This window comes from Pyxicephalus adspersus, chromosome 3 (genome assembly GCF_032062135.1).
Source record: "Pyxicephalus adspersus chromosome 3, UCB_Pads_2.0, whole genome shotgun sequence".
Lineage (NCBI taxonomy): Eukaryota > Metazoa > Chordata > Amphibia > Anura > Pyxicephalidae > Pyxicephalus > Pyxicephalus adspersus.
This window is the reverse complement of record NC_092860.1, coordinates 10481085-10508951: the sequence shown is the minus strand read 5'-3', so window position 1 is coordinate 10508951 and position 27867 is coordinate 10481085. Positions and strand designations below refer to the sequence as shown.

The following is a 27867-nucleotide window of genomic DNA, read 5'->3' as shown; positions in this document are numbered from 1 at the left end:
GGGTGGCAGCTTCTGTATTGTAAAGCAGCCGGGTGGTTACTGAAAAGTGTTGGGTTGTGCGCCCGGCTAAAAGGAGCTGGGGACCACACTGATTACAGTTTGGCAATTATTGATCCCGCAGACCCCTGCCAGCCAGGATTAGGTCAGATCGACCAGGGGGGCACAAACCGACTGGCCAAACTTGCCAAGATGTTTTTGTGGTTGGCTTTTAAGCAAAGGTACAATTTGGCACCTTCCATATACGGACATCATGTGGCATCACCTACCTCTTCTTTGGGCTGGCTGGACTTGCATCTTGCTGAAGTAAAATGCCCATTGTACAATTTGGTTGAGCAGCCTCCACTAGATTGACAACACTATATGGCCAGGGCTTTGTGGTCACCTGACCTACTTCACCTACCTATGTAGACATAAGTACGTGGACCCCCCTCCAAAAATGTTGAGGCGTTTTTAGTGAAGGGTCAATGTATGAAACCCCATACAAAAGTTTGGTGAGGGCCCTTTCCTCTTCCATCTCAATAACGACATGGTTGAGATTGGTGGAGTCCTGACCTCACCCTTGGGATGAATTGGAACACTGAGCCAAGTTTTTTCTACCATCAGTATCTGACCTCATGAATGGGGCCAAATCTCCACCGACACCCTCCTTCCCAAGAGAGCGTAGAATACTATAGCTGCCAAAGGGGTTCCAATTCCCTAAAAATTGCCATGGAGGGGAGGGGGACTCCATATTAATGCCCATGGTGGTGGCGAGGTACCAAAATAATGCCCATGATGGTGGGGAGGACTTCATCCTAATGCCCGTGGTGGTGGGGAGGTGCCATATTAATGGCCATGGTGGTAGTGGGGAGGCGCCGTAATAATGGCCATGGTGGTGGGGGGACCCCATCCTAATGCCCATGGTGGTGAGGGAGGACTCCGTATTAATGGCCATGGTTTTGGAATGGGATATCCACCAAGCTCATATAGATAGGTGTGAAGCTGCCCAAAGACTTTTATTGAGGACCTACCTAACAATTCTTTTAATTTATAGTCAATCTAGTTGATCCCATACGGCACAGAGACTGTAAACCCAGATATTACCTAAATCTGATATATGTATGGGGTATTTTGCTAAAATACATACATGGTGGATTGTCTTATCCTCCGTCATGGTTATCAGCCAGTCTGGTGATACAGACAATGCAGACCGGTCCTAGACCTCCGTGCAGAATACATTGTAATGAAGAAATACAGCCAGTCCAGGACACACCCCAGTTTGTGATTGGACAAATGACATAATGATGTCATGCCTGTATGTCACCTTCTGTAAGCATGTTCACAGTGTAAGATTTTGAATTGCAGGAGAGCTGTGATTGTCTGAGGACTGCCACTTCTGCCCCAGTCTGAATGCTGCTGTGCCTGCAAGATATTATATATATTTATTTTGTCACTTTGGTTTTATAACACATAATTCAGACTTATGTGTTCTGCTGCTTCCTCCCGGGACCTGCAGTGGGCGCGGTTGCAAACACCTGACCTACATTAATATTATTATTATTATTAAACAGGATTTATATAGCGCCAACATATTACGCAGCGCTTTAATATATATAAGACTGGGGTTCCCAGATCATCTGGCTGCCCGGGGATCTTCAGCTATGGGATGTTCTGTGCTTTATGATCAGATCAAGGTGAAGAGGCTTTATGTGCATTGAGGACCCCATTATCAGTTTGGACCTTTTATTGTATTATTATTATATTTTATCGTGTATTATTATATTTGTACACTGTGTACCATGGGAAATATTATTGACCCAGGTAATTGTATTAGACATAGGGGGTGTTTTTGAATTGCTCCCTGCAGAGCACAGTAATGTAACTACTTTACTTTAGGTTTTGTAAGGGCATTTGGTTCAGCCAAACACAAAATCCACCATCTGACAAAAAGAAAGAAAAGCGTCTTTTTGAGTTAAAACAAAAGTTTATTGAACCAGTTGCTGATTTTAGTCCTACCAAGTGGGTGCTTCGGTTACATTCGCCACCTACAGAATAACGACAATGAAAATCCACACCTTCTTTTTTTTTTCACGTGTCATTAAATATATTTCATATATAATAAACACAATATATTAGTATGAAAACACAAAAAAAAGCATCGTCATTGGCCCCCCTCCCTCTCCTCTGCAGGGGAGTCATATAATAATATATATTCTTCTTATCTAAACACGTCTATGTGACATTTACAAGGCTGTAAAACGCGTCAGATGAAGGATTTGACGGTCGGCGGTGAGCTAGCAAAGGAGGATTTGTCCCTGAATCTCAGGTACAATAAACAGTTGTAGGTGTTTGTGCCGGATTGGATGAATGCTGAGATGCATGGAGATTGTGTGGGGGGAAGGTTACAGTGAATAATGATTGGTGCTAAAATGGAGCACATTTTTGTTCCGGGGTTTAGGATCTACAAAGGAAAAGTTGCTGAAGAGGGCCAAACCCTGGGATTTCTTGCTTAGTGACAGAGCATTCTGGGGTTTGTAGTTCCTCAAGTGGCCAGAAATCAAGTGAAATAGTTGACTAGAGATACAAATGACGGCTGCAACCAAGTCCCTGCATGATGGGACTTGTAGTTCCTCAACCACTTTGGCATTGATATCAAATTTTCTATATTCTTAGTTTGCAGCCCAAAATCTGGAAACTCTAGACCAAAAGTCAGCAAACTTTTTTGGCTACTAGGCCAATTAGGAGGTCAAGAAGGCACACTAGGCCGGACTCTCTCTCAAGTCCCACGCTGATGGCTCCGCCACCACCAGGAACACCCCTGAAGGGAAATCCCTCTCCTCCGAAATGCATAGGGTAGGGAGAGGGTATGTCCCCTTACCCCGGCGGCGGAAGTGTTAACCCCAGCCGTGGTAAATAGGGAAGGAATAACAAGGAGGCTCAAGAGCCGCGGATTCCTAGACCCCTGCCGGCCAGGATTAGGTCGGATCGACCGGGGGGGGGGGGCGTTAGGCCGGAACGGACTACTGGCTAGGCCGTATCTGGCCGACCCCTCCTCTTGACAAATCATTCAGCTTTTTTCAAAAAGAAAATTGGCAGCGGTGAAAATGTTTTCTTTTAGATTGTAAGCTCTTCGGGGCAGGGTCATCTCCCCCTCTGTCTGTATCTGCTTGTCATTTGCAACCCCTTTTTAATGTACAGCGCTGCGTAATATGTTGGCGCTATATAAATCCTGTTTAATGGCAATAATGTTTTTATGTTTAAACCTGCAAATTTTTACCCCTGCAAATATGTCTTTAGGTAGTTTGTTGAGCACTGACAGACCCCCTCCCCAGTCCTCAGTGAGGGGGGCTTTATATTTAGCTGCCCTGTAATGTTATCTCAAGTGAGAAAATCCCTCCTAATCCGCTGTTGTTTCTCTGATATGTCAGCCCGCAGCGCAGGACTCCCCTGGCCCAGCCAGGCCCTTAAAGCAACAAAGGATTAGATGAGATTTTCTTTCTCCAAACAACATTTCACCACTTGATAGAGATACGGCTTGCCCTCCGCATAAGGGGGGGGGGGGGGGGCAGTGGTTGTAGCTTTACCCCTAAACCCTGCAATGGGGCAAAAAGTAAAGGATGCCCCTAAAATTGTTTCAGCATTCTGTATCATCATCATGCAATGAATGGATGGAGAGATTAAATTATATCAGGCTCCTGATGTTGGATGGGCCCCAATGTCTGGTCTACAGCATCTCTTATCACCTGCCCACAATTCTAGAAGCCACCAGAAGCAAACACAACACCTCTGAATTTCTGAACCAAGAACAAGATCAGCACCGCTCCCTAATTGTCTCCATGCTATGTGAACAAGGTCAGTTTTATAATATTGATAATAATTGTATTTCCATGGGGAATTCCAACTTATACAATGCAGCACAAAAAGTACCAAAACCACCCCTTGTAGATGAGATGCCAACCAATCCCCTGGAAACCGAAAATAAACTGATATTTGGTGCTGTGTGTGGCCTTTTGCCAATGGTTTCCTTACTGGATACTTGTGTCAATAAAATGTAAATTGTTTGGCTATTTCTATTTGAAGAAAAATGTGCAATGGGGGGATTCATATCTATGGGGGTTATAAACATGAAGCATGGATATGTGAAGGAGCCCCAGCAGTCTCATGTAATGTCTCCTGTCTATGACAGTCTCTGTATAAGTCTCTTGTATATCTGTAATCTCTTTTTCTGTACAGAGTATTTTGTTTACCAGGCAAGGACAGGGCTGAGTTTAGGGTAACCACACTGGAGGCCAGAGGCAGTGAGGTGGTGGAGTTGTCATTGTGCACAGATAGTTTGTGTAGGGATTCTGTACGATATATATTCTGCTGCATCACATGATATCATTCACACGATTTCTCTCCATCAGGGAAACATTCTGGGGATGCTTCAGCTGACATTCTAAGAGCATAAAAAGATGGCACTTGTGTGGCTTTTGCAAATGGAACAGAAGATAAAAATCAGCGGTGAGAATTTATTGTCTTGTTATTTGAAGACAGAATAATGAATATTTGTCAGCTGGGTGCTTTGTATTCCCACCATCCTAGGGACAGCTCCAGAGCCTGTCTGCTTTATTTCCACAGCTATATTAGAGGGAGAACAATGGAAACTGCTTTACTGATGTTTATCATGGCTGGAGTATTAGGCAGGGGTACAGTGAGGGATCTTGTAGAGGGCGCTATTAATCCCTTTTTTGTAATTGTGAGGTTGGTTTACACCACAGTGCATGCATGCGGCATCACATATGCAGTGTGGTTTCTCTATATTGTAAGGTTTTTGAACCATTGACTTCTGGTAATTTAATGTGCTCTGTGGCATGTTGTGATGCGCTGCAGTGCAATAACGTTGCCTGCACCATTCTCACGCATTGACCAACGCAGTCCAGTGCATACAGTGTGAAGCCCCAAAGGGACAGGGGTCCATGCCCAACATTTGTACACTTGTTCTGTGATCCTGCCATAATTGTTCCCTACACCTTTCCTCCCGATAATAATGACACAGGCAGTGCGCACACTCTTAGCCCTCCTGCATCTCAGATCCCTAACCCGGACACCTGCCTGCTTTTCACTGTTTGTTTTTACACTGTGAGGTGCCAGCTGAGCTCATTTATGTCAATATACGTACCATGTGGGGAGAGGTCAAACTTCCCCAGCTTAACTCCTCGCACTCCCAGCTCCTTCCCAAATCTCCAATGGGGGATTACAGCTCAGAGCAGACACAATATATGTTTTATATTACTTATATTTATTATTAATTGCTATTATTAATTTATGATCCAAGAAACCTGGCACTGCCATTGGTATTGGGTTCACCTTGGTATTGAGATTTAGTTTGTTTTGGGTGAAGTCAGTGACCTCTGGGTAGCCTTTTTGTAACATATTTGTGGCTTGTGCACTGCCTGGGCCCAGAGGTGACAACGGTTCTGATTTTTAGAAATATGGCTACTGACATGCACAGGTGCCTGGATAGCAGGCCCGCCAGATGTACTCCCAACATGAAAACCAAAGCATTTGGGGTGCAATGGATATTGCTAATGGCTTTTATTGGTGGCAAAAATTGGTGCCATTTTTGGCATGCTTAAGCCCAAAAAATATTCTTGTGAATTTGGGGTTAACAAAATTGCATCTGTACCCGGTCCCTAATCCTGTAATTGGCAAATAACCGGCATTTCACTGGAAAACAAGTTGTCAGTTAACAGAGAAAAAAAATCCTAAAACATAATTTGTAGAACTCGGCCAAAACAAGAATAAAAGGTAGCCATTTACAGCTCCATCAAAAAAAAAAACCCAGCAGTGCCGGCCCGCTTCTGAAAAGTGTCAGAAACGATGTTTACCTTCTGACCTCAGCCGGAGCGGGTGCACCGCGGGGTAATCCTGTTACATGAAGTGCAGTAAATAGAGAATGAGGAGTGCGGGAAGGGTAGGAGAGTCCTTTCCAGGACAGGCGGATGGGTTTACTGTAAGAGGAAATGGGGCCTGACCCCCGCAGGGCAGAAGAGAGCGCTACCTGCGCTAATTATCTGTCACTTCGTTTCCTGTGAGAAGGCTGCGGGACTGTGCGCGCCTCTGATCATACCCCTTTAATGAAAAGGTACAAGAGGTTATTCCAGAAATGATCACACATCCTGACCCCGCCACACCAAACACTGCGTCCTGTCCCGCTGCCAAAACAAACGCCAATTAACTCTGCCCCGATCTCTGCTGCGAACGGGAATTAATTTCTTGTATTTACACGTGAAATAGGAAGTACGGAACGCAGATATTTTAATAGCTGGTTATATTTAGGCCAGTGAACTGTTTAAAATTTGCTCCGTGTCACCCCCAAGTGTGTTTTTTGGGACTTTTCCATCCCTGCACCTGCCTCTTACGGCCTGCACAGACCAGAGGGTCTCTCTGCGGCCATCTTGATTTATTGAAAATGGTGCGAGCGACTTTTGTGATGCATTTTTTTTTATCTGCCAGCTTAGAATTTTTGCAGATCTGTAGAGGCCAAAATAAATGACGCCATTTGTTTATACCTCATGACCTAAAAATCTTTGATACTGCCCAACCACACAAGCAGCCTGGTGGGGTGCAGTGGCCCCATGTTGACCAATTAGAAATAAACTTTAAAGCAAATTTGTGATTGGCTGTTGTAAATTATCACCAAAAAGTCCATCGGATTCTCCCGGAACTGCGCCGACACTTTACAACCATTCCACCTCCATATTTCACATCACAGATTCTTCATCTCCCTCCTGTTCTACATCTGCACAGCAGACCTGCTCGGCCAGTCACTGTGGTGAATCTCTGCCATATTTTTCTAATAAATTCCACTTTAAAAATGAAGCTCACTCAGCAGTCACAGACTATCGGAGAATTAAAGGCCAACAACAGTATTTTGTGGGACAAAATTAAAGAGGAGATGAGGAAGAACCCCTTTTAGGTTTGTTTTATGTGCACTTTGGGGGCAAAACACCTAATAAGGAGGAGTTGGGATCTCTATTTGAGATTCTTATAATTAGAGAAGCTTTAACCACTGGCTGCCGGAAATTCTCGTTTTGATAGAAATGTACAACTAACCTTTTTATAAATGTGTTGTCTACCTACCTCCTGGTATCCCATGCCCTGATAAGGGGGAGGCAGCCTGCACCCTAAAAGGCAGTGGACTGTTTTTTTTTTTTTTTTGAGCAGCTTATCCCTCGAAATGTGAAACTTTTTCAACAACTTTTTGGATTCTCTTTTACTACGGCTTTTTTATTCACCCTTTGACCCCCCTTGGAATAATATTGCGATTGTGTTTTCCTGGTGATAGTGGCTCCTCTCACTTCCTGCCCTACTGTCTCACTCCCTGTCCTACTCCTTAATGGAGTCACTAACTGTAATAAAATACTTGACAAATCCAAACTTTTCCCAAAGATGTTTACATCTTCATCCCACTGTGGCCTCTCTCTACTGACTCCTGGTATTGGCACCATTGTAGGGCCCTTGGTTTCCAGCAACCCGATTGGCTGACACGTTGTTGTCCTCCAACACAAATGGGCATCTTTTTCTGAAATTCCTGGACATGTGACTCCATTACACCAATGACTATTTTCCGCCAATGGTCAGCTTTTAATTGCCACCAGGACATCTGATATACAAGAAACCCCTTCTAACAAGGGGCAATATATTGTACCTCAACTAATCCGTGCGTTTAGGACTCCTCCACCTACACAATCTACCACAAGTCCATATAAATCTCTTTTCGGTATATATATAAAAACTCTGTAGACATTTTCCACTTTATCATCCCCCTCTCCTGACCAGCTAATACTGTCAATCCTGCATATATAATGCTACGTACAGGGTGAACGGGGGGAAGGGGGGTTATTTAACATTATACAAAAACACAACATAAAGATTTTCTTAACAAAAAAAAGTTATTTCAATGATATACATACTTTAAAAAGGTTAGAACTTTCATTTTTGTACAAATTAATCATTTTTTTTCCTAGGCTTGTAATACCTAGCAGTCAGCACCTAGAGGAAGGCGAATAAAATGCATATAAGGGGGGGCTACATCTGATATCAAGCGTTGTGTTAAAGGAGACCTCCAGACCGAGCTCAAAATTCAAAAATAAATATTTGATATGGAACTCTCCCCTTTTTTAAATTTCAGATGCACCCGGGGAAAAAAAAAAAGTTACTCTACCTAGACCTTGGAGCTAAAATGGATCAATGGGGGTCAGAGCCCCGCCCATTTTTTTAATCTCACTAGTAATACCCTACAGCTATTGAGAGCCGGGGCGATACATCATTTATGTCTGTGGATTTTGGTTCTGATCGGAGCTCTCCTTCAACTTATTTTGTTGCTGTGTGGTTACCAACAAATAATTCCTTGCCCTTGAGGGTGTTTAGAGGTTACTAAGATCCTCCGGGTGTTTTTGTTGGTCCCCATTCCAGCTCATGGAAAAAAAAAATAGGAGCCACAGGGCTTTGACCGCAGAACGTGAGAAATGTTTAAACAATTAATGACTCACAAGGCAGGAGATAGCGAACAGGTGCAAATTTCACAGCTTCCATTGCCATAAATCTCTCAGCAATAACTCTTTTTCTTCCCCTCCAGCCCGGCTCCCTCCCTCACCACCCTCCCTTCCTTCGCTCCGTCCCGCGTGTCTGTGAATCTACGTATTAGGTGCAAACGTTTCAGTCCTGTCATTAAAATAAAGTGAAACCTCCCGACTTTCACTCCGACTCATCTATCAACGAGGACTTTCACCAGTTTTCCATTCCGCCATCTGGGAAAATGTTTTTCAAAAATAAAACAAAAAAAGGAAAAAAATCTCTAATTGATAATCCTATCTGCTCCGGACTCTACAGCAAGCAGCAATTAACGGTCCTCTGTCTGTCTTCTACAGCGCTCCGTTCCTCCTCCGAGGGCCCCGCTGGTCTCCTCTCCTAGGCCTTCTTACATTTTCCTTTCTTTTCTCGCTGTTGGAACTTCCTCAGCCGCCTGGCCCACGTGTCCCTCCACTGTATGACCAGGCTGGTCTTGTCGGCCACCACCCCGTTCTGGTCGGGCGAATCCTCGTCATTGCCCAGGAGGAGGTATTTTTTCATTGGTTTGAGTTTTGGACACTTGCAAGCGATGTCCTTGGAACGGATCCACAGGTTCTGGTCTCCACGCCGGATCCGGTTGCTTCCTTGCTTGTACACAGAGATCACATTCACTGTGAATTTCCACCAGTCTCCCGCTTTGTCCGCCTTAAGGATGTGAATCTGGACGGCTGTAATAGAAGGACAGACGGGTAAATGACAGTGTAGAGTATATCATTGTACCAAAGACCCTGCCTACTGCTACCTGGGGGCTCTGCTAGGGAGATTTTCCTTGGCATTTTAATGGTTTTGCCATTGAGAAAAAAGGAAATGCAACGCGCAAGCCTTAAATAAAAATGAGTGGACCCTTTCCCAAAGCTTTGGTTGCCGCTTCCACCCAAGAAAAAAAAGGGGGGCTCTAAAAACCTCCTTGGGCTACCCCACTCATAATCATAGCAATGACAGTGCAGAACCACATTTAAAAACATTAGTAATGAATAGCTGGGAGGGGTGAACTTGGCATCATTGGCGATGGTCTTGCCAAACTCAATGCAATGTAAGCAGGCTTAAAATTATTGGATGGGGCTGTCATGTGACTTTGCTTGCCAAAATGAATAGGTGTGGTGTGTTGGTAAGGCTTGATCACTTGTTGGGTTTTCTGCTGGCTGAAACTGACCCCCCCCAAAACTGGCCCATTGATGTTCCAAGCTGCCTAACCAATATACTTCGATAGGGCATAAAGATCTGTGACAGACAAAGCTTGGGCTGCACAGGAATTTGTAAAAAAAAATATTACAAAACTCGTTTTTTAAAAAAACAAATGTCATTGTGAAGCTGATGAGCTATTCTTCCCTCCTCAGTGTGAGGCCCATTTGGTGGCTGTGCACACTTGTCCTCACCAGTCTGCAGTTTTCACACTCACACTGGGTGGTCGGGATTTGTGTATTTCCAGTTTGTCACTGTCAGTGTCCCTAAAGCCATAAAACAATTGCAGACAATTAGCAGCTGTAGGCTAACACAGGGACCCAATTTGCTCCCTTAGTGAGGACGCATGCCGACCAGTTACCTAGAGCGTGCTCCACGGGTGCTAATTGGGACATTTCACGCCACGTTAACACACGTGCTGGATTCTGCAGACAATACTGAGGGGCATTTGTAAGAATCCCATCCCCACCCTCCTTCCCTATGGTATGGACAGAAGTGAAATGACAACAGGAAACCATTGAAGAGAATATAAAATAAATAGATACATTCTCATGCCTCACCTAGTGCATGGAAAATGTCAGAGGTCATTTGCTGCTTTGAAAAGGGTGATAGCTGCACCTGCCTTGTGTTTTCCAAAATGCACCATCAGGACGTGTTTAGACACATGGTGGGAGCTGGGTTCCTGGGTGGCTTACAGCTCGCTACCCAATTGGCTTGCACAGCTGCTGCATTGGTTCTTAATAAACCAGTACTGAACCTCTCACTACCACCCCTCATGTGTATCTTTAATTGGAACTTAAGTCACACTTTGAAAATTGGTAATCAGATGGGTGATTATTTCAGAAAGGGGCAGGCATGTTGGATACCCAGCGATTAAAGCTTCCCTTGTGGGTGCCAGGACTGGACGAATTCCAGCGCAGTTATGTCATCCCGGCCAGGCCAATCAAGTTGGCCGAAGATCAGAATGTAGAAGAAAAAAGATGGCAGAACCCGCAACAGGTGAGTACTGGCTGGGTTTGGCTCAGGTGAGGTTCATGGATGTGAGGAAGTGATATCCAAACTCTCAATCTCACCACCCATCTTAACTAACCCTTAAGTTGCAATGTTCGCTGGTTTAGTTGGTCCCCCCTCCCCAACTCTAGAGAACCCTGAAAGCCAAAAAAATAAGAATAAGACCCCTTTTCTACCAGCATTTAGAATAGGTGGTTGGTGTTTGTGTTGCAGGTTGGTCTGCCACGTGAATCCTTTCTAACCATATCGGCAAGCAGCTGAAAGTATTCTGCAGTACAGCAAATGCCCCATAATCCTTTGCAAGATATGGCTACTGAACTGCAACTGCACCGCATTTACTTACTGGAGAATGCATGTCAGTACCTCCTCCTCACCCTTCCTGGAGGCATTTGGTGGTGGTTGAAATTGGGCACCCAGCAAAGGTGCAGTTAATCCATAGCAGGTGTGTCAGACTCGGACATAATATTGCAAGGTGGAATATTTACTGTAATGTTACCTATCAAAGTGCTATAATCCTTTTTTTAATCTTTCATAGATTGGTCTGTCCACAGACCCAACCAATCAGTTCTCACCCAGGACTTTGTGATGAACAGACCACATGCTTATAAATTCACAGGTGGTGCTCATCCTATGTCTGCTGTACTCTCAGGTCACATCCATGTTCTGAGTTTAAGGTAGATCTAACCTGAAACTGCTGTGGCTCTGTGAATTAATAAATATTGCCATCTGCTTTATTTTTTACCTGTTTTGCCTTTTGCACTCCAGGGATTGTTTAGGAGCAGCTTTCTATGGTGACAATAGTGGGCCAGGGTTACATTTGTGCTAAAATAATTTCTTGGCTCCATCAAAAGCCCATGTGACAGCAAAGGAGTTACAAATGGAGGATAGAATAGGACATGATCACTTAATAGGACATGATACTTAACAGGAAGTTTCAGGACAAGGACCCTCATGGCAGAAATGAAAGCTGCAGATTTAGAAATATTGGGAATTATTATCAAGCAAGGTATGGATTGTATAGGATGTTAGTGCCTGGGTTTACATCTATTAATGCCTATATAAATCCCGGACCTCATCCTGTATCGGGTTTTAGTTAGAGGGGGCATGTGAGCATGTCGCCTGCAGCCAGCGCTCTGCCATACGACAACCTTCCCGCTTCCCATTGGTGGGGGGAGGGGGTAAGACACCTTTGGAAAAATCAACATTCTCAATCCTAAAGTCTTCCAGAATGTCTTATTTCACCTTCCAGCTGTGAAAACATGAGCGCAGGCTCTGGATGTGTCACCATTAGGGAAGGGAGGGGGGCATAAACTATACGTATACCTGCCCTGCCACACAGCCTGTGCTCAGCACGCTGCAAGCTACACAAACAGGCAGCAAGCAAGAGAAACTCCGGCCCAGTGTGAGATTGCAAAGAGGACCTGTCCGGACTGCTGTCTCCCTAAAGTAGGGTTCCAGAGCCCAGCACAGAGATTTTACTGCCTTGTAAGTGCCACTGACTGGAGTGGTGCAGGAGATGGCAGCTGCTTGGGACAAGACAAGAACCTTCATGTGCCAGGTAGGGGCCATCTTCAGGGGTTAAAGGATATCTCCAGCCAAGTTCAACAATATGATATATTGCACCTCCCCAGTAAAATAAGTCCAGAAAAGTTTATTCCACTGACCCTTGGACAATCAAACTGGATGCCAGATCTTGTTGACTAGAATTTCCACAGGCATTGCAATCTCTGGCAGCACCACCAACCCCCACTTTCTCTTTATTGCACCCCCCTTTCTTACCAAAGCTAAAACCTCTCCACCAATATGTTTTCATGTCAAATCTCCAGCGCACTCACTATCACAGCTGGCCACCATTCTCCAACCACACGAACCTCTAATCTGACCCCATTGACCCCTCCCACAAACATGTCAGCTGCACTGCAACTGACCATCCTAAACCCCTTCCCAACCTACATAAAAACCCTCACCAGCTTCCTCATATGTTAAAACTTTACTTGCCACTGCACTAAAGCCTGCTCTTGGCACACGTTACCAGTGTATCACATTGCAGTGATTGAACATGGACGTGCCAATGAATGGCTGCACATTTGCTAGTACCCTATAAATTCCAATAATGGGATTCAGGTGGAACTTGGTGCTGTCCCCACCAGTAATCACTAAGGCCACACAAAGGCAGTCCTGCCATGGTCCTCATGCTGCCTGTAACTCACATCTTTTTTTGCCGCTTTGAGCCATGGTTTGTATGTGAGGCGTCACCACCGGCCCCCTCCCCGGCTCGCTGGGAAAGTTGGCAGCTCCCGTTTCCCCTCCATACAAAGCCGTGCCCTTCCAAGCCACAGAGATCAGACACCAGCGGATTAAGAAGGAACGCAGCCCTCACGCTGAGGTGAAATAGCTGCAGTTTGTAAGTGAGCGGACGTATTAAAAGGAGCAGCAGGCGTCCCTTAGATGCCCATTTGACGATTGTCAAGCTCCCCTGCCGGGCGGCAGAATGCGATATGTCAGGGTTCCCCCCTTCCCATTTCTCTCTACCGCCGAGCAGTACGCAGGCGGTTTTTTCTTGTCAGGACGTGGTGGCGGCGGGCCAAGGCCTGGTACAGAGAGCTGGGTCTTCTCATCTGCGCCCGAGGAGGGAGGCAAAGGGCAGGGGACACAGCGGGAGAAACCAAACACTCGTCTCCGGTGCCCACTGCGCTTTCCAAAGCCCCTTGGCCCCGGCAGTGGGGGCAGCACCGGATTACAATTCACCATGCAGAGGGCAAACGAGCTAATTGACGCTCATCTGCCTGCACCCAAAAAAAACTTATAAACCGCCAGATAAGTCTCATTCCTCAACTTATCGCATCCAAAATCATTTAGAGAAAAAAAAAAAGATGTCGCCACAGCGAAGCCAACCGCCTTAAGAGAATTCTAGAGACATGCTAAGTAGGGCACTCATTCAATGCAGCCAAGGTTTTGTTTTCACCCATAATACCCTTTTATTCTACATTGGCCATCAAAATACCCCCTTTAACACCAATTAGCATGCAAATTCCACCGCAGTCTTGTTTTTTGAAAACTAGTTTAAAACCTCAATGTGCCATTCTATAAACCAATACTAATTATTCATCAGGAAAGGGTTTTTTTTTGTTTTGTTTTCAGTATAGTGGCCCGCTGAACCAAAAAAAGAAAAAGTGACATTATGTGAAAGAGCCGCTGCTGACATTCACAACTGTGTGCGGAAAAGTTCCCACTCCCCTACAGACACCGTCTGGAAATTCTGTTACTTCACTGCGTTAAAGTGGACCTGTTATCGAAGATATTTTTTTTGCTAAGTGTATTGCAGGTATTTGTTACCATTTCTCCTGACAATGCAATTATCTGCCAGGAGGGAGGGAGAAATCTTTGCTCATCCAGGTTGAAATATTTTTAATTATTCCTATATATTGTGACATGTGAGGAATTTATTCATGCAGACTAGTAAAGTTACTGACAGGTCCACTTTAATGTTTAAATGCCTGCATAAAAGACAACAATGTAAGAATCCCTCCTTATTTGTAAATGAGTCCCAATGCCCCCTTTGTGGTGCACAACTCACCGTAATCCTTCTTGCAGTATTTCTTCATGTTGATCTTCAGCTTTCCTTTCGATGCCTTGCAGTAAGTCTCACAATCTAGTGATAGTAAATAAAAATGGTTATTAGTTTGATAGCAAACAAGTGAGGCTCTTGAAATACTGAAAGACAACACTAGAGAGTCAAATAAAGTGTGGATGGAGCTGGAAACAGATTGTTAATTATATTTGATAACAATAAAATTATCATTTGCTGCTTGGTAAATTCCTCACGCGGTTTGCTGGAAATCAGAGATGCAGATGGTAAATATTGTTGCAGATTGATGATTTGTTCATCACTTGGTTAACTTTCCATTCTAGGTGATGGAATACAACAATTTCAGAAAATAAATGTTAACTGAGTGCATTTATCCTAATCTCATCCAATCCAGGTTTGTTAATGTGAAGCAGTGACATAAACCAAGAAGGCTTTTGTGGTCACCACCATGCCAAGAATACCCGATTCCTCTTCTATACAGGTCAGTCATTCCCCGTGAATGGGACATTCCCCAAAGGTGATAGAGTTGTGAATGTTTAGAGAAGACTTGTGGGGTCACCAGAACTGGATACCCAAACTCAGTGAAACTGCAGGTCAATTGGAACTGTAAGAAGATTTCAGATCAGGGATATTTAAAGCAGAACTAAAGATGCACTTTTGAGAATTCTGGACCAGGCCGGTCCTTATTGCAGAAAAGAAGAGAATTTGCAATAATTACTCCTGTCTGCATGATCTTTCTGGGTTTCTGGTGACAAAACTGAGTTACCACATGCAGAGAATAAATTAATAAAATAAATTTATAAATTCTGTGCACCAATGCAGGAGTTACATCATCTCAGCCTGGCAAACCAGGATGGCTAAAGATCGCAAAGACAAAGATAGCTGCCCCGTGCGAGGGAATGGGGGACTGGTGAATAATGTGGGGTTTAGTTTAGAACTCTGGTCTTCAAGAAAGTGATAACATCACAGAACAAGCGAAAAAATATTGAATAAACTTCAGCTTCTTTTGGCAGATTTGGTAATTGCCAATTAGGATTCTTATGATTGTGATAATATTACAGCATTCCAGGCTACCAACAATTTCACCAGAATGGCAATTTGTTATACTGAATGAAAGTAACCGGATAAAAAATTGCAATCTGCATGATTAGGTGAAACTTTTTGCACAAGCCATGCAAAGTTGTCCGGTCATGAATGCGTATATATTCTCAGATCATTGGTGGGTTCGGAAATTTTAGAACTTGATGCACATAAAAGCTGTGAATTGCAGATTGATGAGACAATGACACAGATTTAGGATGAATGCAGATTGAAGAGAATGGGGGGGGGAGTAGGTGTTTAGAAGTGTGAGGGAGGAATCTGGACAGGAGTGAGAAACGAGGCTTGGAGTATTATCAGAAATGGTTTTCCAGTTCGTAAGACGATTAGGGGATAAAAGACGAGGCCGTTGTTCTTCAGAGGAGACCTCACATATTTCAACGACGTGTCACTGGGCAGCAGGAGATGATGAATGGAATGGTTTGCTGTGGAGGCTGCAGAGCTGCTGACAGTGAGAGATATTTTATAAATTAGGGTGGTGGAAGAATGAAGATAGCAGGTGGGATTATATTTTTTCTTGTACATTAAAGACCTATTCACACCTGGGTAGGAATAAATGCCTTACCACACGTGATCCTAATTCATGTTGGTGTGTGCCATCCACAATTTCCCCCCAACATATTAACCAATGAATTTTGGTGCAGCACAACACATTGTAATGCATTATTGTGGTTGAAAGAAATCCCACATACATTTTTTTTTTGGTGTGTTGGCAGTCTGGGCATTTCTATAGGCAACTTTAATGCAACCCACAATAAAATATTACGCATGGACCCCAAAGAGGACCTCCAGTACAGGTGGCAGACAAAGCAACCAAATCCAGACATTCTCATTGCCCCAATTTACTGACGTGATTCTCTTTTCTTGTTCTTTTAGCACAGCCGGAGGTGAAAAGGAGGAATTATTGCAACAATAGACCCAGACTGCAAACAATAAACCTGTTACAAGTTTCATTCAAAGGGTGGAGAATCGTTGGCCTGATTTCAGTATTCACATCTACAATGTCCAACTGGTAATAATCTTGTTTCTTCTTCTTCATATAATATATAAAATACCATATAAAGGAATGGTCATTGCCCCAAAATGTTGCATCATGCATGAAAATTTAATCACACCTGGAGATGCCTGACCTGACCCACTGCTGCTTTCTAGAACTGTCTAAACCAAAACAAAAAGTCTAAATATTAGCAATCAATAAGCTGTTGGCTTTGGTTGATTTATAGACCTAACTATTTCCATGCACAGCTATCTGCAAGTTCCAGCAAGTAAAAAAACAAAGATGAGCGAGGTCATATGAGAGGAGTTATGGCTGCTCGTTCCTTGGCTTGTATAGATTTCTCATTTGAAATATGTTGAATTCATGTTGGTGGTTTTGAGACACAACTAGTAATTTCTATCAGGGGGAGACCAGAGGACCGCAGTGAAAGGCAATGTGTTATCCGCAAGGGGCTGTAATTCCGCCCGCTTGTTTGAAGTTGCCATAGTGACCCCTCATGCATGCCCGCAGGTTTACCGTGTAAAGAAAGCTTTTTATAGCGACGACTTACAATAGGTCTCGACCTGATTGGTCCGCTGTGATGTTCACACAGAGCCCGATGCTCCATTCAGAGAGGTGTTTTAAAACGAAGAACATGACAAAAAAAATCACATTTCTGCACCAAAGTCAAATGACGGCGACTTGCAAACATTCAGGTTCGGGGTTCCTGAATCATTTCTGTGTTATCATATGACATGACTTTCCCATATTCACATATGAATAATCCCTGGCAATTAGCAGGCGATTGCAAAAATTTCCCAAGTTCGCCCACATTGGAGTTTGTATACCCGAGAAAACCTTCCGCCCATCCTTTGTTTAAATTGAAAATGTCAAAGCAATTCATCATAAATATTTTTTCTTGGATTGAAGCAAAGTCTGAAAAACTTGATCCCCTAATCCAACTGAAATGCATGTGGACACTGAAAGATTATTAAAGTCCAATTTTCCAAAATATTTGGATTTTTGTTTTATTTTAGGTGCCGCATCCTTCTTCTTGTGACTTTGGTGCATTTGTTGCCATATTGCCTGGATTTAACAAGACTTGTATCCTAAAATCAGTATGAACGCAATCACAATGCGCGTTCCTCTGTATTAGAGTTTGCATCGCTGACTTTATATTTCCCAGTCATTTATAAAAGTAATAATGCCTCCAGACAAGATGGCAAAGTGTTTATTTACAGTCAACGAAGCCTAAATTTTAGTGTGAATTATTTCCCTCTCTGTGCCAGCGTTCGCTCCTTTGGCCCTATTTTATTTTTACTCCGGTGCCAAGATAATTAGTATACTTCGCTGACTGCTACCAACTCTGCTGGGAGGTCGGTCGCAGGTTTTCCAACGCCTGAAAGGCCCGTGTCGCCGTCTCTCGGCACCTTGCTCAATTAGCCTCGTGTCCCCCAGATAGTGGCCGACTGCCCCCCCCTCCCAGTGCAGCCAACACCTCCCATTAACCCCGCCGCTCAGCAACAAGCCGAGTTCAGCTCAGTGCACATTAACTGCCTATTATTCTGCTTGAGCAAGATTGATTGGAAGACAAATCAGCACAAATAAACCACGTAATTAGATTAGGCCTCATTATTGTTTACGGGTCTCCCCTCCTAGCTGGGAGGTTTGAGTTTGATGGAGCAGGAAAAATATGACCATGCTACTCTAAGAATGAGAAAATCATCATTAGCTCCGACTAATTGGCCATTTAGAATAAAAGAAAAAGTTAAAGGGAAATTTAAAGCAATCTATAGTATTTCTCTGTATTTTTGTGGACCATGGTAATACTTCCACCAAAATTTGTGATATAAAAGCTATATGCATATATATAGAGTCACACAAGTGCACTGTGGTAACACATGAAACGTAGTATGATGCGTTGTAGTTGCACTCATTTTCAATGGCACCATAGAATCATTCATTTGAATCACCATACAATCATTTGTGCCTTGTGCTGCACTGCATTGTCCACAATTGCTGCAGGTCCAGTTATTTGAATAAGCAGCCTATCCAAAAACTCACACGTTCAAATCTCTTCAGAATCTAAAATTAAATAAAGAATTTTTTTTAAATGGCTAAAGATAAACTTTTTTGTGTGTACCATTTTAGATCCTAAATCCCAAATCTGACATGTAAAAGAAGTAGAAGGTACCTTAGAAATAAATTGTTGTCACCTACTCTTAAACATTGCAGCATGTGCAACACAGAGCAATGCAGATAAACGATCAAAATGACTGCACATCACATTACATGTATGTGGTGTATAAGACAGACCATTGATGTACGCTCATCTGAGGTGCAAAGACAAAAAGTAGAAGCTTGAGATATTTGTAAAAATCTTGGGAGGAGAAAACAAGGTGGTGAGGGATTATATGAGTGTCCCAACCAGACGGAAGTTTTAATACATATTCTAGTAATTCTCCAATTTCCCAATGCACCACAAGTAAACATCGGGCCCTTAGGGTAATGTCTGCAAATGTAAAGAGTGCCATTGTACTCCTATAATCCGGAATACATTTGTCAGTGGCAACATTAAAATGCCATTGCAGTTTGGTGCTCCAACAATCCACGGAGGCCTGACATTTTTAGACGGTAAGTAATCTGGCCATAGGAATGGATTCCTGGAGATGTATAGTAACAGTAAGATTTAAGCCTACTTTGTTTGCATGTTAGGAAAAGAAAAATTATCGCTAGGACAGGAAGTGAGGGTAAATCTCACCTAATGGAGCCCTGGGAGGAAGAAAAAATCCCACATAAGACATACCCAGAACATTCTCCCATCTCAGTCTCCATAGTTATGGCTGCCGCTTTCAAAAAGATTTCCACTTTTTTCTATACATTGCAATTAAGAATAAACACACACCTAATGGCTTTTCATGATTTTTCCCAGCACGCTGGTATTTTTTTTCAGCTGATTTTTAAAATGAATAATTATGCACACCAAAAATATGACAAACAAGATTAATGTGCACAAGGCTCTGTCGCAAAAGCAAAGATTTACCATAAGAGAATAAGGTAGAACGTAATGTCACCATGAAGGGGGCTGATTGATACATATTCCCAACAATGGCTGTGGGTAAATGCATGGAGGGATTCAGCCTTCTACAGAATCGGTCATTGTACTTCCTTTACAATGCTCTGCAGAGAATCCCACAGGACAATGATGCTAATGTATGGAAAGTTTTGTGTCTTCCACCTCCGGTGGTCCCTTTCACCTAACTTCTAACCCCCCCCTTAGAGACCCCTGGACTACCCTATTGTCTTGGCCAACCATTGCTGAATTTTGGACTTTAGAAGTGGCGGATGGGGGACAGGGAGACTTTATTGTAATCCCATACAATCTTTGTGCTGGAATGTGTATGAAGCCAATGGATGTATAGAATTAATACGTGTAAGTTGTCCGGATGGGACCCGCTGAGGCGTAGATGACTTGCCGTCTTGCTTGTAAAAAGTGAAAAGATACAATGAAGGCAGTAAAATATGTGAATAGATTTATAACCAAAACAGGGAAATTGAAAGTCTTTTGTAATATTCAAGAAACCAGGATTGTGTTTTGGGTCCATGGTTTTCCCCGTGTAATGGGAGATGGAATGCGTCCATTCTCTATGTAGGATCCATCTGGTGTTTTATGCAGCTTTGCTATTTTTTTAAGCAGATAGTGAACAGGACAGCGGCTGTCTCTCGGCCATACATGCAGCAAGTTTCATTAAATTCCAACCACTCTCACCCAGATGATATTTGCTAATCTGATGAGCTCTAGAAGGATCAGCTATAGATGAATTTGACCATTGTTCAGTTTTATGAATTGTAATCAAATACATTAAAAGAATTACTGTAATCAAAGAGAAATTGATTCATATTGTTGCAGGTTTGTTGTCTGCACAGTCATAATTGGAATCTCCCATCCACCACATCCCAAGGGTGCATCAGGAAACCATTGTAAGATGATCTGAGCTTTGTGACACAATGTGTTATCCTGCTGGAAGTAGCCATCAAAAGATGGGGACACTGTGATCATAAAGGGGATGGACATGGTCAGCAAAAAAATTAAGGGAGGCTGTGGCATTTAAAATATGCTCAGTTGATCCTAATAGGCTCAAAATGTACCAGAATATGCCCCACACCATTACACCACCAGCAGCCTGAAGCATTGATACAAGGCAGGATGGATCCAGGCTTTCATGTGGTTGATGCAAATTCTGACATTAGCATTATATTGCAGCATTGCAGCATTAGCATGAATACTGCAGCAGAAATCGATGTTCCTCCAACAAGGCAACATTTATCCAACCTCCTTTTGTCCAATTTTGGTGAGCCCATGCAAACCATAGCCTCGGGTGCCTGTTCTTAGCCGACGGTAGTGGCCCTCGGTGTGGTTAGCTGCTGCTGTAGCCCAGGGTTTGCATGCAGGTTGGAGTAGCTGGAGTCACATACTTGCAGAAAGGCCACCATTTCCAGGTCCCAAGGCAGATACCAGACAAAAAGCTTGCATAGAGGGGCTTTGTTATCCTATTTCCCTTTTGAAATTGTCTTCAAAAGCCAGTGTGGTCTTATCCATGAAATAAGCTATATGGTGTTTACTAAAAGCTCCGAGAAGGTGATTAAACAGATTTGCATTTTTTTGGACTCAGCTTTTCTTTTTGCTTTTGCTGCTTCAAAGAAACCACAAAGACATTCTGAACGCAGCACACACTTTCTCCCTGCACTCAAATGGGAACCGTAGCACTGGAACACCAATCTCAGCCCTTTAATTGGTCCACTGGTCCTACAAATCTGGGGTTAATCCCCAGAAGCCTGACTCACAACACAAATAGTATTATGAAAGCGGCGAACAGCCTTGCACACCAGTGGGTGTAATAAGAAATGATGATGATTGGTTAGCAAACACACAAAACCGCATTTTTATGGGCGCCCTAGACGGACGGAAATCGGCAAGGAGATGACTTCTATGCTTGTGGAGAGGAGCCGTAACACGACCTGGCGTGTTTAGAATATTGCATTCTCCTGATGAGACAGAGCGAGCTCACATCGAACGCCACACCGAGCACATTCTCAGGCAGTTACACACTCAGCCCCGGCCCTGCACGGATCGAGTAATTGAATGTAATGAAATGCAAGCGGAGAAAGAGAGAGAATTACTAATACTCATTGGAATCCTCCAACCTCTGCCAAGAAAAGAGAGAGAGCTCTTCGCAAAAAAATCCAACTCCGCATTCTGCCCGAGAAGACGAGGCAGCCTCCGGCGCGGATGAGGGTTTATCTATTGCCATCGAAACGCTGAGTAGTCCAGAGCACCTTGGGAAAGAGGGAGTTCAAACAGTCACTGATTAATTACTGCACAAAGAAGGATGTTGCAATGAAGAAAAATCCCTGCAATACAAATCTAAAAGAGATACACAAGGATTTGTGATCTTTGCAGACTGGTTGTCTGTGCAGAGGTGGAATAGAGGCATTATTTATTATTTCACTAAAATTGTTGGGGTAAAAGATCAATAAACCCAAAGGTATACTTTTTAAACAAAAAAAAGAGAAAACAAGCCTATAAATTTAATCCAGTGCTGGTCACATGATTCCCGGTGAAGGGGAGGACTGGCCAATGTAAAGTCCGCAAGCCTCAAATGCTTAAGACTTTTGGTTGGATGATCAGAACTGGAGGCCCACCTTTATCTCCAGAATAACTAATTCTTATGTTTGCGCAGCCAAACTTTTCTAAAATTTGCAAAAAGAAACAAAAAAAAAGACCTGCACTGTGCTAGTCTGTTCCAAATTGTTCCAATGCTCTTTAAAAGGTATCTATATCCAGGACCAGAATTGCCATATATTGCAGCTTTCCAGTCCTTGGATCAGGTGGCTGCACTCATTTTTTAATCTGATGATCTTACAGATAACCAGAGCAAAGAGAAATTCACTGTTTGGGCAAATTGCAAATACCTGAACATTAAAAACCACAAGGGCTTTTTTTTTTTTAATATGAAGTTGGACTTCCACGTGTCTGAAAAAAAAAAGAGCAACATAAACTGCTGCTGAAGAGGCTGCACACAGCAAACGTGTCAGCGGAGATAATAAACCCTCCATGGTGTCTCACATTCCACCCTGACGGCGGCTCTGACTATTATCGCTGGTTATTTGCCTTCAAACAAGCGCCTGGGGTGACATCCGCATCCAGACTTCACGCTGAGCCCTTCTTCACATTGTCGTCTTAATCCCTTCAGATGTCTGAAGGATTATCAGTATATCTGGACCACGGGGGAGCGATCTGTACCTGTCATTTGGCAGCCATTATCCTGACTGCTGTGTTAAGAAAATGACAGGTTGGATCTTGGGACTTGTCCTTGTTCGTTCAGTGATGTCACTGCGCCCCGCTCCCTATATACTAAATGGCCGCTCTTTCCCTATTATTATATCTCCTGGTTCCTGCGTCACTAGCCAATATAGGGGGCCCATTGGTAACATAAAGCTGAACTCTGGGCAAGCAGCTAAATATACAGATGACAAATTTCTCATTGCTCATTGTACTGCAACACAACTGAGTGCAAGGCTGGATATTTACCCTCCCTGACTGACTTACCTCTCTCAGAGACCTAGGTGCGCAAGAGGAGATTCATAAATAATAAAGTCTGGGAAATCTCACCATTGAAATATCTAGGGCATATTAGAAATCATGGTCTGACTACCATTGTTAACCTTTCCTCCTGAAAATGCTTCTTGCATGGCCTTAGATCTTTGTGAATGTTCCAGGCCAGGCAGCAGGTTTTCAGATATCAATTCAACTCATTGAAAGAGTCAACCAGTAGTTTTCTAAGGAACTGATGAGTTGTACAATCAAGTCCTGGAGGAGACAGGTACACTTTCACACAAGCAGAGGAATGAAAAGTGTGAGAGAATGAGGACAGATGACATGTATGAAGGTCGAAGGTCAAATAACAATCTATGGATGGTAGAAGGGTGGACCTGGGTGTGCAGTGAATTTTTCCTCAGTTGTGTCATGATCGCACAGAACTGTTTATTTTTATTACGTTCCGTCCATTATCAGATTCTGTCACAGAAAAAAGAAAACATTGATTTTTTTTTTTTTTGTTTCTGCTTCTCTCATTGTCAGCTAATCCGCCTGTTTCACTATGCGAGGGTCTGCTGAACCGTGTCAGGCATGTCTGGACTGGAGTAACTATTCCAAACAAGGACCCGACAGAGCATACATGGACACTGCACACCGACACATCCCTGATCCGGGGATCCTGGTCACATGGCACTCAGCCCATATTTTGAAATGAAGGGCCTAGAGAAGGAACATTGACTCCAAACTATTGAGGAAGGCAAATGTTTAATGGGAAAACACCATCTGTGTGCCAGCTATAAATACATTTTCTGCTTTGTGATTACACAAGTCTCTCCTACCATCAAGAGAAGATTGCCTGGAATCAGTAAGAAACCAGAATGATAAAAATGATTGCTAAGACTCAACAACCAGTGGCCAAGCAAAGAATGATTGGTTGTTCAGATATTTGTACTCATTGGTGACATACCAAACTGAGGATCCAAGCCAACACAACAAATAATGCCTGGCAATTCTTGGAAAACACCCCAACTCATTCTCATGAGCCATCAGTAACCATCAGATGTTTGGCATTATTATAATCAGTAAATTCTGGTCTAAATAAAACCATAATGGTGCAAATATTTTTTACTGCAAAAACAAAATAATAGACAAAGGATGACTGGGAGCTAAATCCTACTCTGGAAGATACAAATAAAAGCCAGAGTATTGGGGTACTGGTGATTTTCCCATAGGTCAATGTCGGAACATTGCTGTCTTGTAATACTTCTCATCCAAAGTTTTGAGATCAGTAATGACGATGGGAACACAAAGGCTGTGACACCACCAGGCCAATTCACATTGCACAAGAAACATCGACAATCACAAAGCAGATGTAGACACTCAGGATAAAGGACGTGATTCTAATACTTTTTCAACAGAAAAGGCAATCTTTGCAGGACAACTTTAACTGATTTCTGTAACACCTTGGTAATTCAGAACTAACATCTATGACAACTCATACTGTATTTTAAAATTAATGTGAACAGTTTATAATCCATTGGTTTGACTAATTGATTGGTTTAGACTGTATTGGGGTTGTCTAATGACTTTGGATGGATGTAGGTTACCTTAAATGGGTGAGCTGTATGACCTTCTTACAAAGAACCCAGTGATGGGACATTGACCTATAGAGAACAATGTATAACGTCTGCCAAGATCTGATCAGTACAAAGTGACTGTTAGGAGCGAGATGGAAAGAATCCCCCAAACTCCTGTACTTTATATTTGTTGAGCAATATGTACTTTAGCATCTGTTTTCATGGAAAAAGCCCCTTTCTGTAATCTGCTCATTAGGATACACGAAGATGTATGGACACAGTAGATAACGTCTCAGGTTGCCGGACTGTATAGTTATTTTTTTTTAGTTCAATTTAGTTCTATGGATTCTGAATCTAGGACAACATGTACAGATATTATTATCGCAGCTGGGGTCACACTATGCTCTGCAGTTTCAGGATGTTGTCAGGAAAGTAATTTATGGCTTGTAACTCACCGTCTAATATTCCTATGGCTGCAATTATTATGGATTCTCAGAATATTCTTTGTCATTTGTATTTGAGTTACCCGTATAGAGTTTAAACTTGGGTTCTCCATTTGCAAATTTAAGCTAAATCTCTGGGAGAGTAGAGGAACATTTAGCATGAGAGCAGAGAATCACTATGAAGATGGAGGGAAATAAATGACATTGTGCCAAGTTATTCTTGTTTTCACATAAACAAAAATGACAAGATGCTCAGGTCGAAATGCAGCACCACAATGGGGGGGGGGGGGTTTAGGTGACTTGTCTCTCCAGACATTACCAGCCTAATAACAGAGACCGGTCACCATAGAAAGTGGCCGTATTGGTGGTAGGACACACAGATGCACCTCACTCAAGAATGTTCTGCTTCTTATTATCAGGATTCCTCCCTCTGCAGAATATATAGATTGTAACCACACCAATACACTTGGTACAGCCATTCAACCATGGCCGAATTCCCACTCCTATTTATGGATGCCATCGGGACGCTCTCGCTTGTGGCTTTTTGCGCACCTTGTTTTTGTTAACATTCCGCGCGGTTTGCTTTAGAAGATATTTGTTGGCTATTATTAGAGTTCATTTTTCCGTTTCAGCACATGAAGGCTATTTCACGCCAATTAAAAAAACTGGCTGACTTTGTGTTTTTTCAAAAATATGTATAAACACAAGCGTGACCGTGCAAATGTTATCACCTCATTCCTCTCTAATCGGCAAAGGGTGGGGGGAGAGTGAAACGCCAGGGGCCGCTAATAGGAGAAGCCGCACTTCTGCCATGTTAGACATGTGAGCGTCACAGATTGGTCAACCACACATTTAGTTTGCGTAAACAATGACATAACTTCTGAGTGGGTGCAGATACGGTGCCATTACAGGGGAACTCTAGACAAACCGCTACATTCAGAGCATTTAGGTAGGAAAGGTGTGTTCTTATTACCCCTCCATTACCATGCTTTATAGCTGCATATGAGGGTGACCTTACCTTTGTATTCTGCGGACTCTGCCTCAAGTCCTGCCAGTTAACCCTTCAGCTACGTTTCAAAACCCCACCTGGGCTCCTCCCACTCCTTCCCACCCAGCCACTCCCACTGCCAGCCTGATGCCAGCTATCGCTTTGCATGTGGAATTTCTCAATATAAAGATAGGCTGAAAAAAAAAAAACCTTTAAAAAAAAAAATCTTCCAATCGATAAATCCATAAATAATGCAGTTGATCTTAATATTATTCATGGTTGATTTTACATATGAAGATATACAAGTGTATTTACAATCAATTATGCAGATTTGCCTACCTGCCGGTTCTTCAGTGCTGCTGGCTGCTGTAGTGGGCGGAGCTACAGGTATTTCTGTGGGAAAAAATAGGCAGGTGGTATGGAAAGAAAAGAAAAATATTAGAAATTTGCTTTTGCACACAAGATACCTTGAGAATTTTATTATTTGTCAGCACTCAATGTACATTGCAGTCATGATATTAGTAATAATTTAACGGTTTGTTAGCATTTATTCCTACAGGAGCCAGCCAGGGAACTAATGGCAGCTATTTTCAGGCAGCATTGAATTAAAGAAAACCTGTCACACAATAGCAGGGAGAATATTTCAGCTATTTCTATTACTTGATCACTTGATTGTAGCTCTGCCTACTAAACAGCAATGGGAAAAAACCATCTCGGGGTCCCTAATAAGCCTTTGACTATAAAAAAAAAAAACTTTTGTTGATTTGTTTGCTCTGACAACCAGAAACCTACGGGTGGAAGAGGTTGTATTACCCTTGGCACAGGAGCCATGGGTTAAATTAAAGTTTATTGTTGACAGGTTCCCTTTAAAGGAAAGGCCAATCAGAGCGTGTGTTTTCTATCCTCGATATTGCTCATACTGGGGTGCAGAGAGGGTCACATGTATAATTAAAAAAATACATCGCCTTTCCAAAGAGGTTGTCAGTTCTTATTTTGCCCTCAGACCGGGGATGTAACCCACAGGTATTGTATTCCTTGTATTTACCTACATTAAATACATTGGAGAGGAAAAAAAAGCCCCTGAGGAATCTGGAAAAATCTAAATATAGTCAGGGATCTAAAATTCAATAGGTGAATGACTCAAGGATGAACTCTTATTATTTGGACAGGTACTCTTTAAAGCAGAGTCCTGGCCTGAATTTTCTACATTTACTGATATAATACTGTTACTGATCTACTTAATGATCTAATATGTGAAAAAGATTTCCACGGTCATCTCGGGTTGGGATGAAGATAACTGAATTGATATTCGAGTCCTAATACAATTTTATTCTAATCATTGTTTTAAAGGCCAACACATTTCTGGTGCTGTAACTCAACTCCTTTCATCAGGGCTCATGGGGAGTAAATCTATGATACAATGTATAAGGGCTCATTGTACTATGAAAATGGGATTGGTTCCATTGTATTTTGAAATAATGCTCTCTGCATTGATGGGACAGTCAATTGATTGCTATTTATAAGTATCTGGCCACCATTAGATACAATGGTTCCATATTGGCCTATCTGAAACCTATACTCTATGGCTAAAGAGAAACTATCAAAGCTTAGGAATGTGTGTGGTGGGGGCAGCCTCAAGGAATTATGCCCTTGTGGTCATATTTCCCAATTTCTTGGGAAGTCTAGGAAAAGTAACCTATTAGTGTTCCTTGAAGACTAGGAAATGCTGATACATTGGATATCCTCTTCAGTAATTTGCTCATATTACATTGACTTCCCATCATCTATTGGCTGCTTGGAGTCTGGGCTG

At 42.8% G+C, this 27867-nt stretch overlaps 1 protein-coding gene across 2 annotated transcripts in view; it reads right to left on the bottom strand.

Annotated features, from left to right (window-relative positions):
• Positions 1 to 1943: 1943 nt before the first annotated feature.
• The window catches only part of NTN1 (netrin 1), a 62232-nt gene continuing 36308 nt past the window's right edge, over positions 1944 to 27867 (bottom strand). For both annotated transcript variants that reach the window (XM_072403560.1, XM_072403558.1), the window contains exons 5-7: positions 26397 to 26450; positions 14366 to 14440; positions 1944 to 9263 (exon numbers count right to left, since the gene is read on the bottom strand). In XM_072403560.1, coding sequence (XP_072259661.1) covers positions 8935 to 9263; positions 14366 to 14440; positions 26397 to 26450 — 458 coding nt within the window. In that variant the 3' untranslated portion in view covers positions 1944 to 8934. The remainder of the gene's footprint in view (positions 9264 to 14365; positions 14441 to 26396; positions 26451 to 27867) is intronic.